This window comes from Plodia interpunctella, chromosome 20 (assembly GCF_027563975.2).
Source record: "Plodia interpunctella isolate USDA-ARS_2022_Savannah chromosome 20, ilPloInte3.2, whole genome shotgun sequence".
In the NCBI taxonomy this organism is placed as follows: domain Eukaryota; kingdom Metazoa; phylum Arthropoda; class Insecta; order Lepidoptera; family Pyralidae; genus Plodia; species Plodia interpunctella.
The window spans coordinates 1,876,177-1,891,693 of record NC_071313.1 but is presented as its reverse complement, the minus strand read 5'-3'; the positions used below and the strand labels follow the sequence as shown (position 1 = coordinate 1,891,693).

At 35.7% G+C, this 15,517-nt stretch overlaps 1 protein-coding gene across 30 annotated transcripts in view; it reads left to right on the top strand.

Annotated features, from left to right (window-relative positions):
- brat (brain tumor) overlaps window positions 1-12,485 on the top strand; it is a 357,328-nt gene extending 344,843 nt beyond the window's left edge. For all 30 annotated transcript variants that reach the window (XM_053760357.1, XM_053760348.1, XM_053760340.1 and 27 more), the window contains one exon: window positions 6,690-12,485. In XM_053760357.1, coding sequence (XP_053616332.1) covers window positions 6,709-9,243 — 2,535 coding nt within the window. In that variant the 5' untranslated portion in view covers window positions 6,690-6,708 and the 3' untranslated portion in view covers window positions 9,244-12,485. The remainder of the gene's footprint in view (window positions 1-6,689) is intronic.
- The last annotated feature ends 3,032 nt before the right edge of the window (window positions 12,486-15,517 follow it).

Here is a 15,517-nt window from a genome sequence, read left to right as displayed (position 1 = left end):
ACACGGCCTTGTCCTTTCAGACGATCAAATACAAAGCATTTAATCAAAAAATTTAACTGAAGATTTAATGGAAAGTCCTATCTGACGGGTGTACGGTTTCAAACTTCTCAATATCAGAGGCCAAGTTCATGAAATATACGTTTTACAGTCTACTCAGACGGGAATAAAGTTTTGTTTGCTTTGAATTAATTTCGTTCGGTATTTTCAATTAATAAATAATACTCCGTTCGTTAATTTATTATATCTTTATAAAGTGATTATTATAGGGACCAGACGTTATTAATCTTCAGATATTATATCAGATACCTTTTATATCAGATGGAATAGAATATTTTAGTTGGATCGCTAATTTACAAGAACATTAAGTCTTAAATAGTGATAACTTTTTCCCAGCATGATTTCACGAATATATATCCCCTTATCAATTTTATTTGACACGATCTCATTAAATCTAGGAAATGCAAAAACGAACCTTTGATAGGTGGCTCATAAAATCGGATAGGAACATAAAATCCGGTATCATAACATAGGTACGTATACGGTCATTTTCACCGAATGCGTTACATAACAAAGTAACTGGAGCGATATATTTTTTCGACGTATACCTATTTCGGATATTCCGGGAAAGGTGTCTGTGTATCCGAATATCCGGCAAAATGGACAGACAAATGGTGCCTTCCCAGTAAGTACGACACTAAATTTGTCTGCGCGTAGTCAAGTGGTGGCCTATTCCGTAATCGTTCTTATAAGACTCAGTCCTTTTCTTCATTCAGTCTTGTGAATGATTTCGATTCTTTCTTTTTCTTATTGTTCCAAAATCAAATCATTCATAAATCAGGCCTTCACAGGCACCTTTTCATGTCATATTCTAAATTAAATGACTATTTACTAAAGCTACAAACTACTAGCATTTCGGAACGACCTCTACTGTGAAGAAATGCCGAAAGAAACTCATTCAGTGTTGGTCCCATCATGCCAGCAGGGCCTACCATTATTGTATTTATTGTATTCCTTATTCATACCATACATCCTAATCCTAACGAATACCCTAATTAATATTATAAATGCGAAAGTAAGTTTGTTTGTTTATTGATTGTTTATTACCTCTTCACGCTCTATCTGCTTCACCAATCTTCTTGAAATTTTGCATACATGTAGTTTGAAGTATGGAGATGGATATGGGATACTTTTCAACCCGGAAAATTAACGCGTGCGAGGGCGCGGGCAAAAGTTAGTAGCGTTTTAATAGAAGGGTGTTAAAGTAGTGCGAAGATAGCGTAATACTGCGAAGATTCTCATATCAAATCAAACAAATAAATATATTTCAAGAATTAGTCAGGGTGAATGACTAAAAAATGTTGGTATAAAATGGAAAAGTTAATATAACAAATTTTATTCAGGTATGGGTAGAAAATCACAACGAATGTAAGAATTACGTACGGTTACAGAATAACTCCACAAAAGTATTTCCCAGCACAACACTAAATTCGTCTACGCGTATTCAAGTGGAGGGTGATTCTCTCGGATTCAGAGTTTGCACGAATTGGATGTAAATATATCGTTCTAGATTCTGTAAAACGCGAGAGGCAACTTTACCCGTGTTTTATGTCCATGTTCCGTGAGAAAACTTTATGTACATTTGTAAGATACTATAATAAATATACAATATTGCCTATTATTTTAAAAACTAGTTTGTTTATTAACTAATGGCATTTAATGTCTCATATATATTAATTGGAAAAAAATAATGTTTTGCGCAAAATGCTTGCTAATGTTAGTGGGACTATTGGACCGGTGGGACATTATAGGCGGGTTCTAGTCAAAAATCAAGACTCAATATCAACCCCTGATTTGTCAATAAAAATCTTCCAAATTCAATTTTAGTTTTTTAAATTATAAACAACCAGGACGGTGTCCCACGAAATGCTAATTATGATAAATATTAAATGATTTCGTTAAAATGATTATATTTAAACAAATCATTATTAATTTTAAAGCTGCTCCAAAAACAAACACCAAATCAAAACGAACCGTACCGTCATTAATATGAATACCTACCAAAATTAGCAAATGTTGTCATTAAATTATACTTCACCTTCCAGTCAGACCACAATCCTAGCCCTTGGGTTTCAATTGTTCCGAACTGTTCCAAGGAAATATGGACTCTAATCAAGTATTGTTAAAGTTTAGTTTGTTAAAACAGAGGCTGATTTACAGCAGTTCGAAGAACCTTCCAAGGTTGTAATCTGCTTGGACCCGATCGCAATTAATGGACCCCGGACGGCTTTGGAAGGCGTTAGAGAGATTCTAGAAGATTCTTATTTCCAACAGCGGAGAAAACGTCAGCCGATGTGATTATTATTGTCTCTTGAAATGGAATAAAAATTACTGATTCATTTATCCCACACCGGTTAACTCCCAAGTCTTTCCAAAAAATACTTTATTTTAATTAATTATTTTTTTGATCCTCGAATTTTACAACCTATGAATATGTTTTTGACGTCAAGAAGTGAATATCATCCTAAATCGAATAAAGTATTTGAATTTGAATTTATGGTCAACAAAGTTTTACTAAATTCGGGAGTCTTGGATTCGATTCCTTATTTTTTTTTCTTGCTACGTAAGGTCATTCATTCCACTTTCCCACTGAACAGTAACATTTCAGATACTTTCACGATTATTGTACTGACAATGTTAACGTTTTTTTTTAAACTTCTTACAACATTGCCTCATCCAGTATTTAAATATCGATATCTTTGCCCGAGAGGGTACCTGCAGGAGATTTGTCCGTACAATGGCGTATAATTTTCGACCATTGTGGCGACCTGCGTCGATACAATATCTAACTTAAATTGGGTTCCTAACTATATCTTCTATCGCTATTGCTCCTTGAAATTGACTGGTAACTTATCCCGCCCAATAGTTGCCGACCGCATGCATCCATAATATTATGTTCCACACTTGAATAGGTATATAATTAGTAAATACATTAAAAAATAAATATAATTCTGCTGGCAACGTTCTAAAGAAATGAAAAATGTAATTACCACCACACTGCTATCTCTTTTTGATGTTATAAGGCGTTAATTTTACATTTGTACATAATTTTTCTTAGAATTTTGTGCAATGAAATTTTAAACAAACAAATAACTCAAGCTTTTCTAGTAACGAAATTAATGAGACAGGAAACCCTGCAATGTGTCATTTATGTTATTAACAACATAAAATATAATATGTATAGCGGATGCAATCCATACATGTTGCGCAAACAATACATTAACGTTCAGTACAAGCTTGACATGGGCCTACATTATCTTCACATACCCACAGATGCTAAGGAGAGACAATTTTCTTGGCTTGGGTTTTTCCTTAATTAATTGTGTGTTGTAATTTATTACATACTAACATAGATCAAGAAGATTTATTTTGTCAGTGTAAATAAAATCTTATTGTTTAATGGTTTCGTTTTGTGTAAAATGTAAAAATGTATAAAAAGACAAATTTGTCTTTTTATACATATATAAAATGTATATTATACTTCATACATTATAACTCGAAGAGGTGAGCTGTTCTTATTACAATAATATTCGTGGTATCGAAGTTTTACTTTCTTGTGTATATTTTTAGACAGTTTATTTCCCGCTTTAGCATATCCAATCTGTTCGATAGTAATTTCTGATTTCAGACGGACAAATATGCAACGGAAAGCTAGTGTCTAGGCTTTTACATTTATGTAATTAATTTGAATAAATATGAACTAATCAGAAGTCGTGGGTTTGTCAAAATCCATAGCAGTGTGTAGTTTGAATGAAAACGCTGACTATCAATGCGCAAACGTATCTAGGCACAAATCATGTTTGATTCAGGAATATGTCCAATATGTAGCTCGATTCAGCAGTTACCTTGTCCATTTTGATTATTATCTAGAATACTCTCCGTATTGTAGATACACACATTTATTGATCAATAGATACTATCACAACACTATCCGCAAATATATTATTAGCTAGTAGATTTTACATCATTGTTTACAGGCAATGTTGAACCATTTTTGTTTAAAACAACGAAAACAAAATTCAATAGCTACACCAATTTCCATTGAGGGACCTCTTCCAGTCAAAGGGCGCACAATGGACAAAAGAAGCAATATTATTATAGAACAAATTAATAAAGGAAGAGAGTATTTTTGTTTTTCATGGAACTATTATCCAAATTTGCCACGTTTGTTAAATTGCCCCCCTTGTGGTCTAAAATTATTTTTAAAATGCAGGAATTACATTCTTAAATTGACCTTATATTTAAGTGACAGAGCCTCAAGATAATCATTACGTTTATCGTGAAATATCAACAAACGTAATCCCCGTGATAGATCGAACGCTTCAAAACTCTTGACAAATCTCCGGCGACATTAAGAAAAATCCTGATAAAGCGTCAGAAACTCTGACACAGTATAATTAACAATGAACTTTTCTTATCTCCCCCCAAATCCAGCAACGCTTTGACGTCCTTTATTTCGTTAAGGAAATGACAAATTTGCTCGTCAAAAACATTTCTTTCCATTCAATTTGATAAGCAATTCGGAAGGATAATGAATTCGCTGATATTAATAGCGAATTTTGCGAATTTCGCTGATAATAATAGACAGCTGTCAATTCAGTAAGTGTTTCTGGGGTGTAAAATAATACAACACTAAATTGTAAATGTCATTTCGAATTTTAGAACCAATTTAATGAATATATGTAAAATTTTAGATAAAATCATAATCTAGATAAAACTAGACATCTGAATTACTAAAACCTTCAATAAAATTATCATCACGCTCCGGATATTGATCATAGCTTTACAACGCTGCCATTATTGTGCGATCCAAATGCACATTAACCCCAAATGCAATAAATCAGCATATGGGACATCCAAATTCTGACCGCTATCTTCATTAGCCGATGCCATCGGCTCTCCCAGCGTGGTAATTCCATCGGTAGCCATTGCAATCCAGCCGGCGTTGTCACAGGGGACTAGTCCGCCATGTAATGTATTGCCAGCGTTTGCATCGATCACGGGAATTCGTACCACGTATAGGGAATTAGATAGATACACAGGCTTTCCGTGATGCATCGGGCTTACGCCGATTGCAAACATTCAGAGCTATCTAACAGCGCTTTTGTGATTTGGAAATTGATTTTTGGTCCTCTTGCGGCTTTGCGACGCTTGCTAAAGCAGAATTTTAGCTTTAATCCGAAAAGGTTTTGGTTAAATTTCTGGCTTATGTTGACGTTATTTTTTGATTACATTCGTTTGCTGATTCTAATAAGGCTTAAAGGGTTACCAATTTATGTCCAAGATTATCGAGTCAAATGTGCTTCATACAATAATTTTTAACTGCCTAATATAAAACAAGGGCGTTCACCTCGCAAATATCTCCCCTTAGGTGGTAGCATTACTAAACAAGGGGGAGTCAAAATAAATATCCACCCTCACCCTAATTCGAATACGAAGTATCCCCTACGATTCGCCCTATGTTGCTATGGCGACGGGCCTTTTGCAAGAACTGCACCGAAACTTTGGAAGTAAACATAAACATAGTGACTCCGAATTCTGCAGTTCAGTTCAGGTGAAGACATCACTGAATCTCACATAGCTATTACGTGGAGAAAATGGTGATTTTTAAATTTTTAAACATTATATAGTATTTTTTTAATTATTTCTCATGTAAGTGGCTATGTGTCTTTATGAGAATAAAGTTCTTTAAAACGAATAATTACAAGCTTTTATATTTACGATGACTTGCAATGTATGCAAGTATGAATATTCAGGTGGAAACTTGCAACTCGAATTTGAAGCTTCAACCGATTAATTGAGCTTGAAATTTTGTACACACGTTTAGTTTGACAATGCATTATTATGATAAGCATGACCTGGTGGTGCATTTAGTAATGAGTCGAAAGAATGCAATATGATCTCTCTGACAACAATAAAAACTTGTGTCAAAAATTACATTTTTGTTTGTTACACATAACTAACTACTTTGTCTGATTGACTCTGATATTTAAAGACGTTGTTACGGATACACAAAATGGCGTATAAAATATTAACATAATCAAAAATAAGCTTGTATGTTAGCTCATTCTATGATATATGACAAGAAGTGAGTGTTATTTGTGCTGTAGATACAGCGACTACTTTATCAAATGTCACTTTGCTATGCAGCCAGACGGAACGTTGCATAGGCATCTCACGGCAGCTACATATTATGTAGCATTGGAATCGCGGCTTTATTGACGTTTTCGCCCGACCCGGCTCCTTCCGGTGTCTCGCTTCGGTGTCTCGTAAATTCACCAAAAATATTGAGCAAAGCTTGTCTATTTATCACGTTTATGGCTCGGCTCTGCTGTATCTAAGGTCAGGGGCCGAGTAAATGGGAAAATGCATTTGCGCTCGTTGTATTTTCTTGAAAGTTTTAATTCCTTCTGTCTATTAAGTACATTTTCTCTCTCATCTCTGAGTATTTTACCGTTTTCTATCGTAGTTGTTAAGCATTTACTAGGTTCCGTTATTACTACTAGCATTATCACTCAACTTTGAAATTGAACTTTAATGTTACGCTATCACGTCTAACTGCTGAGCGAATTTTGATGAAATTTGTTGAACCGTCAAATATTACTTATATAGTTTAATTTAAATTGTTTCAGGGATGCCGGTTTCCTGAAGATGGCCTCACGCACCCCGTCCCTTGAGTCGCTGCCCGGTGCCAACTCTATAGGTTCGCTGGAGCGTGGCTCCTTATCGCCCCTGACCCTCAGCGGCTCCTCGCCCCCCGCGAGTGACTCCGCCGTATGTGACCTTCGTGAGTACGACGGCCTCGACACTACCTGCGCGATCTGTCGAGAAACATTCGTCGACCCTAAAGTATTGAACTGCTTTCACACCTTTTGCCGAGCTTGTCTGGAGAGGGAACAAACACACCCAGACAAAGTCACCTGCGTTACTTGCCGCGTAGACAGCTCGCTACCTCCAGGCGGCGTTCCTGGTCTACTCACCAACTTGGTAATAGCCGCGGCCGTCGAACAGGACGCCGACCTTCTCCCGTCTACTCGTCAGACGAACTCGCCATCAGCTCGCTGCACGGGCTGTAAATCAAAGGAATCCGACGCTGTAGCGCGTTGCGTAGATTGTGCTAATTTCCTTTGCCCCAACTGCGTCATGGCACACCAATTCATGCACTGCTTCGAAGGTCACCGTGTGCTGGCATTCACGGACCTGAAAGACGACAAAGGTATGCTTGGATCTCTGTCGGCAAGTGCAGAAAAGACCGCCTTCTGTCCAAGGCACAAAAATGACATCCTCAAATTCTTCTGCCGCACATGCAGTGTGCCAATCTGCAAAGAGTGCACGATTATCGAACATCCTGCCGCTTTGCACGACTGTGAACATTTAGCGGACGCCGGGCCTAAACAATTAGAGCTTATGCAACAATCAGTAAACGAAGCTAAAACTCGCGCCACTGAAATTAGGCACGTAGTCAAGACTGTTGAACATGCTGCGGGCAAACTACAAGTACAGTATCATAAAGCCCAAAATGAAATCAATGACACCTTCCAATTCTACCGATCCATGCTCGAAGAACGCAAGCAAGAGTTATTAAAGGAACTGGAAAGTGTGTTTTCCACGAAACAAATTGCCCTCACTGTCGTCGGGCAAAAAGCTCAAGAAACAGTCGATAAGATCTACCAAACTTGTGATTTCGTGGAACGACTGACAAAATGCGCTAATATTACAGACATATTAATGTTCAGGAAACTTTTAGACGCAAAACTACAGACATTAATGAGTTCTAATCCCGAACAAAGTGTGCAAACTGCTTGCGAGCTGGAATTCGTCTCGAACTATCAGGCGATACAGGTTGGAGTACGAAACACTTTTGGCTATGTCCGCACTAGCTCAGAAGCGAATATTGGACCTACGAAACAACCGCCCATTGCTCGTCCCACTAATGGCTCTCTACTGAATGGTGGGTCTTCGTCTAGCAGCAGCAGCGTCAATGGAAGTTCAGGCAGCCTTAATGGCGGCATTCATCTACCAACTGGACTCAATGGAGTATTGGATCGCCCGTACACAAACGGCTTACTGGGGCCCACCAGCCAATCTACTTCACCATTTGAATCAAACATTATCACAAAAAGATTCAATAGTGCCACCAGCCTTGGGCCATTCTCTACTGCAATCGGAGATATCAATCTGAATGGAATCAATCCATATGAGAAATGGTCGAACGGTGGGTGTGACTCTCTATTTCCACCTGCCACTGCAGATCCCTACTCACTCACATCTGCTGCGCACAATGACCCCATATTAGACTTAACGAATAAACTAATCTCCACAACTATTTTCCCGCCAAAATCCCAAATCAAAAGACAAAAGATGATTTACCACTGCAAATTTGGCGAATTCGGAGTAATGGAAGGACAATTTACCGAACCGAGTGGAGTTGCAGTTAATGCTCAAAACGACATTATAGTCGCTGACACAAACAACCACCGCATCCAGATTTTCGACAAGGAAGGGCGTTTCAAATTTCAGTTTGGCGAATGCGGCAAACGAGACGGTCAGCTTTTATACCCGAACAGAGTTGCTGTAGTCCGTACTTCTGGAGATATCATTGTCACTGAGAGATCGCCAACACACCAAATCCAGATTTACAACCAATACGGGCAATTTGTCCGCAAATTCGGCGCTAACATCTTACAGCACCCTCGCGGAGTCACGGTGGATAATAAAGGGCGCATCGTCGTCGTTGAGTGCAAAGTCATGCGCGTAATTATTTTCGATCAAGTGGGCAACGTGTTACAGAAATTCGGTTGCTCCAAACACCTAGAATTCCCTAACGGCGTGGTGGTAAACGATAAGCAGGAGATATTTATTAGCGACAACCGTGCGCATTGCGTAAAGGTGTTTAATTATGAGGGCATTTACTTGCGCCAGATTGGTGGCGAGGGAGTGACAAATTACCCTATCGGAGTCGGCATCAACGCTGCTGGTGAAATTCTAATTGCCGATAACCACAACAACTTTAACTTGACAATATTTACTCAGGACGGGCAGCTAGTATCCGCTTTGGAAAGCAAGGTGAAGCATGCTCAGTGCTTCGACGTGGCCCTGATGGATGATGGCTCGGTCGTACTCGCAAGTAAGGACTACAGGCTGTACATCTATCGCTACGTGCAAGTCCCGCCTATAGGTATGTGAGCCGCACGCTCGGATCACAGGAGATCGGAATGACCGAACTATAAGCCAAGAATCGACACATACAAACGCAAGTAATCAAAATGATGAAGACTTAACAGTTTTGGTCATCCGTGTCAATTTTTGAGATAGTTCAAGTGACGAATTGTGTTAATAGATTTGAACTTGCTGTATTATTAAGTGCAAGGGTAGGATTACGGCTGTCTCGGTGTGATCATTTGACTAACGATGGGAATTTTACATATTTTTCTCGATCAATGAGATCTCTGTATTTCTAATGGAAACTGTAATGAGATTAGTTGATAGTATTGACATTGTTATTCGAGTACCTATGAAGGATAGAGATTATTCCATTGGATCGATCCAAACATTGCGAACGGTGTTCTCGACCCTATCATTTTTTAATCTATTGAATAATATTTTTTCATATCCCACATCGTTAAATTAGGGATGAATATTAAGGGCATTTGTATTATTTAGCCCATTTGTTGGACCAATATTTTAACTATTACTTAACAAATTGTTAGGCGTTAAGCGTGTGATTTTATCGTAATAAGAGAGCATCGAGCGGATTGTTGTTAGTTTTAAGAGAATTCTTCGGCACAATGGCACTTCCTGTTTTTAATTAGCACTTATTCTGTGTCGATTGAAATATGATTATGAAATTAAGTAAGAAGTTGTTACATTATTATTAGGTAAGTGTTAAATTGATTGAGCTGATATGGACAATCTTTAGTTACTACCCCTCCTAATGTAGTTACAAAATTTTAGGGAAATGTGATGTTAGGGGTTTTATCAATGACAAAGTTGACTGCGGTGTTCTTTGCGTACAGAGATTGGTCCTTAGGAAGTCACACTCGAGAACTATTGGATGTGGAAAACTGAAGAGCATCACAAAACGTGTGATCGAAAATGTTTTATGAACTTCAATTGTTTCTGAATTCCTAGTACCCTATATTATTGAACACAGCCGTAGAATTGAGTATTATAAAACATTTTAGATATTATGTACCTTATTGAATGAGCAGGTTTTAATTTTTTAACATTGTCGGACGACAGTTTTTTAATCTGTACTGACCGATGTCATTACCGCCTAGTCACTGAGAGCCCACGGATCTTAGTTTCTCCATTGTTTTAACGATTAGTAACATTTGGTTTATAATAATGTTGTTCGTTTTTATACACGCTAGTATTTGAATGTTTTTTTTTTAATTGGACACGGTAGTAACTAGTAGAGCACTTTAGCAAATGGTCGTCTCGCTAGACTTTTTATTAACTGATGATTTCTCGGACGTTTAGCTACTTTATAAAGTTCGTGCGTTGAAAATAATTTTACAATTTGTTATTCTGGTAAGATATTTTTTTTTATATGGAAACAATTTTATTTTTGTAGAAGTAGTCTTACGGTGCATGTGTAGTGTACATTTTAGTTTTTTTTTTTCGTATTTTATGAATATTGTGCTGCAATTTTCTACTCTATTGCCGTGTGTGAGTGTGTTAGCAGAATTATTTTAGTTCGATTTCATTAGTTTTGGTTAAAACGGTTTTATTTAGTGAATAATGGTTTTTAGTATTTTTTGCTGAATCTATGACAATAAAGAGATCTGATACGGTGCACCGCGCCGGTCGTGGGTCATTATTCTTTTGATCTGCATTTTTGTTAGGTTACGTGTCCTTTTGGTTCGATGCGGTGATATTCCGCGATATTGAAGACATGTCGACGACCCGTCGCAGCACACGGGCTTTGCTACAACCTGCGTCGCACGTGCCATAACATTATGTTGTGATTTAATAAGTGATATTTAGTTGTTTGTAAATATGTACCATAATCTGATGTATTAAATCTAATTGAGGTCTGAAATCGGTAATGTAGTGCAAGCCCGACCTCATTCTGCAACGATTCCATAAGGACCAATGAATTTTATACCAATCATTTTTATAATTCCTAATTATTATACTTTGCACTGATTGTAACTGTACCTGGATAATGGATTGAATTTACTTGCACCAATCATTTCGATTGACGACCGTTTCTTGGTTTTTTTCCCGTTACTTATATAATACTGCAAAGTACTGTGCTGTCGAGTGGGTTCAGTCTTGACGTGTCTTCGATTTTATTAGTTTTTCGTCATTAATCGAACTGAGTAGCCACTAGATTAGGTGGATTACAATTAGTATCTAATCTTAGTGTCCAAATTTCAGTGATTTGTCACCAATGATTTTATTATAGACTGCCCTGTTCCTAATAAATTTATACCTGAGATCAGGTCGTATTGTATTGCGCTTAATCTACTGGATTTTTTGAACTTAATTAATCGTATTATGTTATTTCAATCATGGCGTCGATAGATCTGCTTCACCTCAGTTTTTATGTCGAGTTGACACGACTGCATGATTTTGATTTCTTTTATTATCAATAGAATTATTATTTACTTAATTATATGAATTTATACCTATGTACCTCTATGTTATTTTTGATTTGACTTAACAAACTGAGGTTTTGCTAGAACTATTGGGAATACTTAGGTTTAAATTTTACATGATTTTATTCGGGAAATAAGAACGGTTGCTATAAGTATGAATCCATCAAAAGCTAAGCCGTTGTTAGTTTTGCGAATAAAATCATTTCGGTAAAAATATACGCTTCCACTTAATTCAGATCGACGTATTATATTTAAATTAAGTAGATGTAGTGTTAGTTCATCATTAAGTATTGAAATAGACAACCACGCCATCCACTAAAGCTCACATTTTATTTTTTTTATATCACATTCTGAAGTTTTCTTTGTCAAAAATATGCCAGCGAGTTGCTACTTATTCTAAACATCTGTCATTTTTTAAATCCGACTTTGGCCGTCGACATATTTCTGCCAAACGGAAACTTATTTTAGTTATTTTTATTTAAACCGAAAGTAATTATTTAAGTTTCAATTATAATTACAAACTAATTTTTCGTTCACGTATATTTTTTTAATGTATTCGCATAATAAGTACCTAAGCAAAATGATTTCTTTGCTGGAAACATTTCATTCTTTAAATTGCATTTCTGAAGCTTCGACTGATTAAAATTGAAACATGTTTTGTCTTTAAATATATTTTGTCGATGTTTGTTGTTATAATTATTATATTTTTTTAATTATTTGTATAAACAATTGTTCTTTAAATTAATGTACATCGTTTTGTTTTGAATTATTTTTGTTGTATAATTGCTTTTTTTATAATAATACCAGTTCATTGCAGTTTTATTGTGTGTTTTATTTTGATTTTCTTTTTTTTTGCCCAAGTAGAGCTTCAGTAGCTTAGATTTGGTTATAGCTGACTTAGTCAAAACTTAGTCAGTTATAGCTGACTCACTTTGTACAAAATATGCATGTTTGTGCTAATAAATCCGAATAAATCAAACCATCACAAAATATACACCCACAGCTTTTATAGTTTAAATGAAAAATTAATTTCATGATATTTTTTTAAATACCTTTACTAAATAATGGATTAAAATCCTTTGTAGAAAGTTAACCTTTATTGGTGGGCTTGAATTCTTTACACTAAGTATCTGAAACATACACATACATAATTTCTAATATACAACTCTGCAATAGTTTAAAAATGTTGACAAACCTTCACTATCTATGAATCTGAATCTGCATGACATGTAGTTGATATTATTTTTTATACACTCGCTAAGTACATAATTAATTTTATGCAAAAAGTAATTATTGAACTACACAAAACATAATATAAAGGTTTGTCAACAATTTAGAGCGTCCTCTGCGTGACGCTTAGTTGTAATGCATATATCAGTCTGTCTCATTCACTCATACCGAAAAGTGCTCTTGCTCCTAATCCACAAATCAACGTTCATTTCAATGAACGTTGTTTAAAGTGAGCTTTGGGGCGTCCACTGTGGACTTACATCACATTGATAACTAAAGAGCTGTAAGCGATCAGACTGCTGGCTATCTGCTAATTTGTTGTTAATGTATAGTATGACTTAAAGTGGACGCACGAGAGCTCAAATTTCAATGTTCATAATTTTGCCGGATAGGAGCGGTGTTTCGTGAGTCTACCACTACGTTACAATCTGCTCGACTCTCTTGTGCACATACTGTGTGACCGAGACAGGCTGCAATTATGAGCTACTACTACGCGTACCGCAATGAACATCAAAATGGAAAAATTTAAAAGAAATGATTAATTAGCACAAACGTCGAACGTGTGATGGTGATAGTGTTTTATGGTTGTGTGTGCATTTTGATAAGACTTTGACAGTTGGTGTCGGGGAACAAAAGCATGGAAAGCGTAAGTATTGCTATAGTGTTAAGTGCTTATTACATTTGGTTGGTTAATTGAGACATGATCGACTACTGTCATTAATTTATCAACAAAAATAATTTTATTAGAATGTGACATTATTTGAAGATACGTGAATTTTAACTTAAAATATAAGTCTTATACTCGTATTCCCATACACGATAATTAATTCATTCCCAGAAAAAAAATCTAATTTCATTTAGTCGATCATGCACTCAAATATAAATTATAACATGCACATAGTGGAAAGAACGACATATTAAAAAATGAAAAAAAAACAGACATACATATATCAATAAGGCACTACCAAATGTAGTTATTATTTGGGCAGTACAGTAATCTACAATATACCTCAGTTGAGGTCAATGTGGGATACTTAAATCTAGTTATGACCAAAATTTCACTGCCTTAAGTTTTTCTAATATTCTCTATACAACATTCCTATTGATTAAAGACAATAATATTATTTCACAGTCACATTCTAAGATTCAAAAGCCTTAATTAGTATTCGCGAGTCAACGGTATCTATAAAATAATTTTTTGAGTACTAGGTACCTATAATAGGTTATGAAATTAGCGGGATGTGTAAAGCATTGGTTTAGATGAATTTTAGTAAAACGTATTTTAAAGCTTCTCAGTGATTCAGGCGGTACTATATTTTCAATAACGTGTTGTAAACCAAAAATGGCGGTGAAATTAGATAATTAGTCACCATCGTTGTTGTTTTCAACATTGAAATTGAGCAAATTATTCTGGCCAGGCTACAAACAAACTTACTAAATAAATACATATTCTTATGAGGGTAGGCTATAACTTCGTGTTTAAGAACTATTTGTATTTCTAAAATAAGATCATAATATCCCAAATAAGCTTTACTTTTCTACGAGAAAGTAGATGTTAAACCTGTTTCAGGATTCTTCAAAAACTCCCTTCTCTCAGCAGCAGCACTGCTTTGGATATATGAAATTGCGCTAACCAAAACCATATAAATATTTCCAAGTCAATTACTATAGGGAACATTTTACTACTGTAGCACCTACTAGTATCGTAAGCAAAGTTAGGCTTACAAAAGTGTTTATAATTTTATACTCTGCAAAGATTTTCTTAAGATTACAATTAAGATTTGACACACCTACTATATCATTTCTCTGCTGTAATTAATTATTAAGATTCATCGACATTTCAGTTTTTAATCAAAAATCTCGAACATTCACATCGATTTCAATCGCCAATCTTAATATATCGATCGATTCCTAAACTGCTGCTGTATCTTCCTCGATATTCCTATTGTAGTAATATTCCTATATCCACAACATTTGTATATCGAAAACACAAAAAACATGTAGTAACTAATGATCATTGATGAAATTTCAAGCTTGTACCTCGTCCCATCATTTCCGAAAAATCGTTTTAATTTTTTTTTAATACCATTCAGGAAGTGTGTAGAAAAATAATGTAAATAAACTTAGGATAATGATGTTGGTAATATTACAATCTAGAATTAAGGAATGCCGGGATCGAACAAGTATTGAAACGATTGGATATTGACGAGTGAGGAATGTATTATGAAAGAGTGTGTATTTTTATAATGAAAATTAAATTATGAGTCAACGATAGGTAACTATTTGTAAGATGTTATTTAGAATGGGACTACGTTGTTAGATGAGAAGCATATAAACTGGCTAGGATTGTTGAAGCACTTGGGTTGGGAGGATCCGAATTTGACAGGATTAGATTCGAATTATAAGGGTTTACATTAACCATATCGATAGCTGTATGTCTACTTTTAACATTGTTTGAAATCGGTAATTTTGTGACAGTTAATAAATTCACCTGTTAATGTATTCATCGAGGTAGTAATAAAGTATCAATGTTAGCTTGTCAGATTGTATGTGGTTAACGGTTTGGTCACTTATTATATTACGTGGTAGAGCGTCGTTGAATTTTATAGAACTTGCGTTATCGA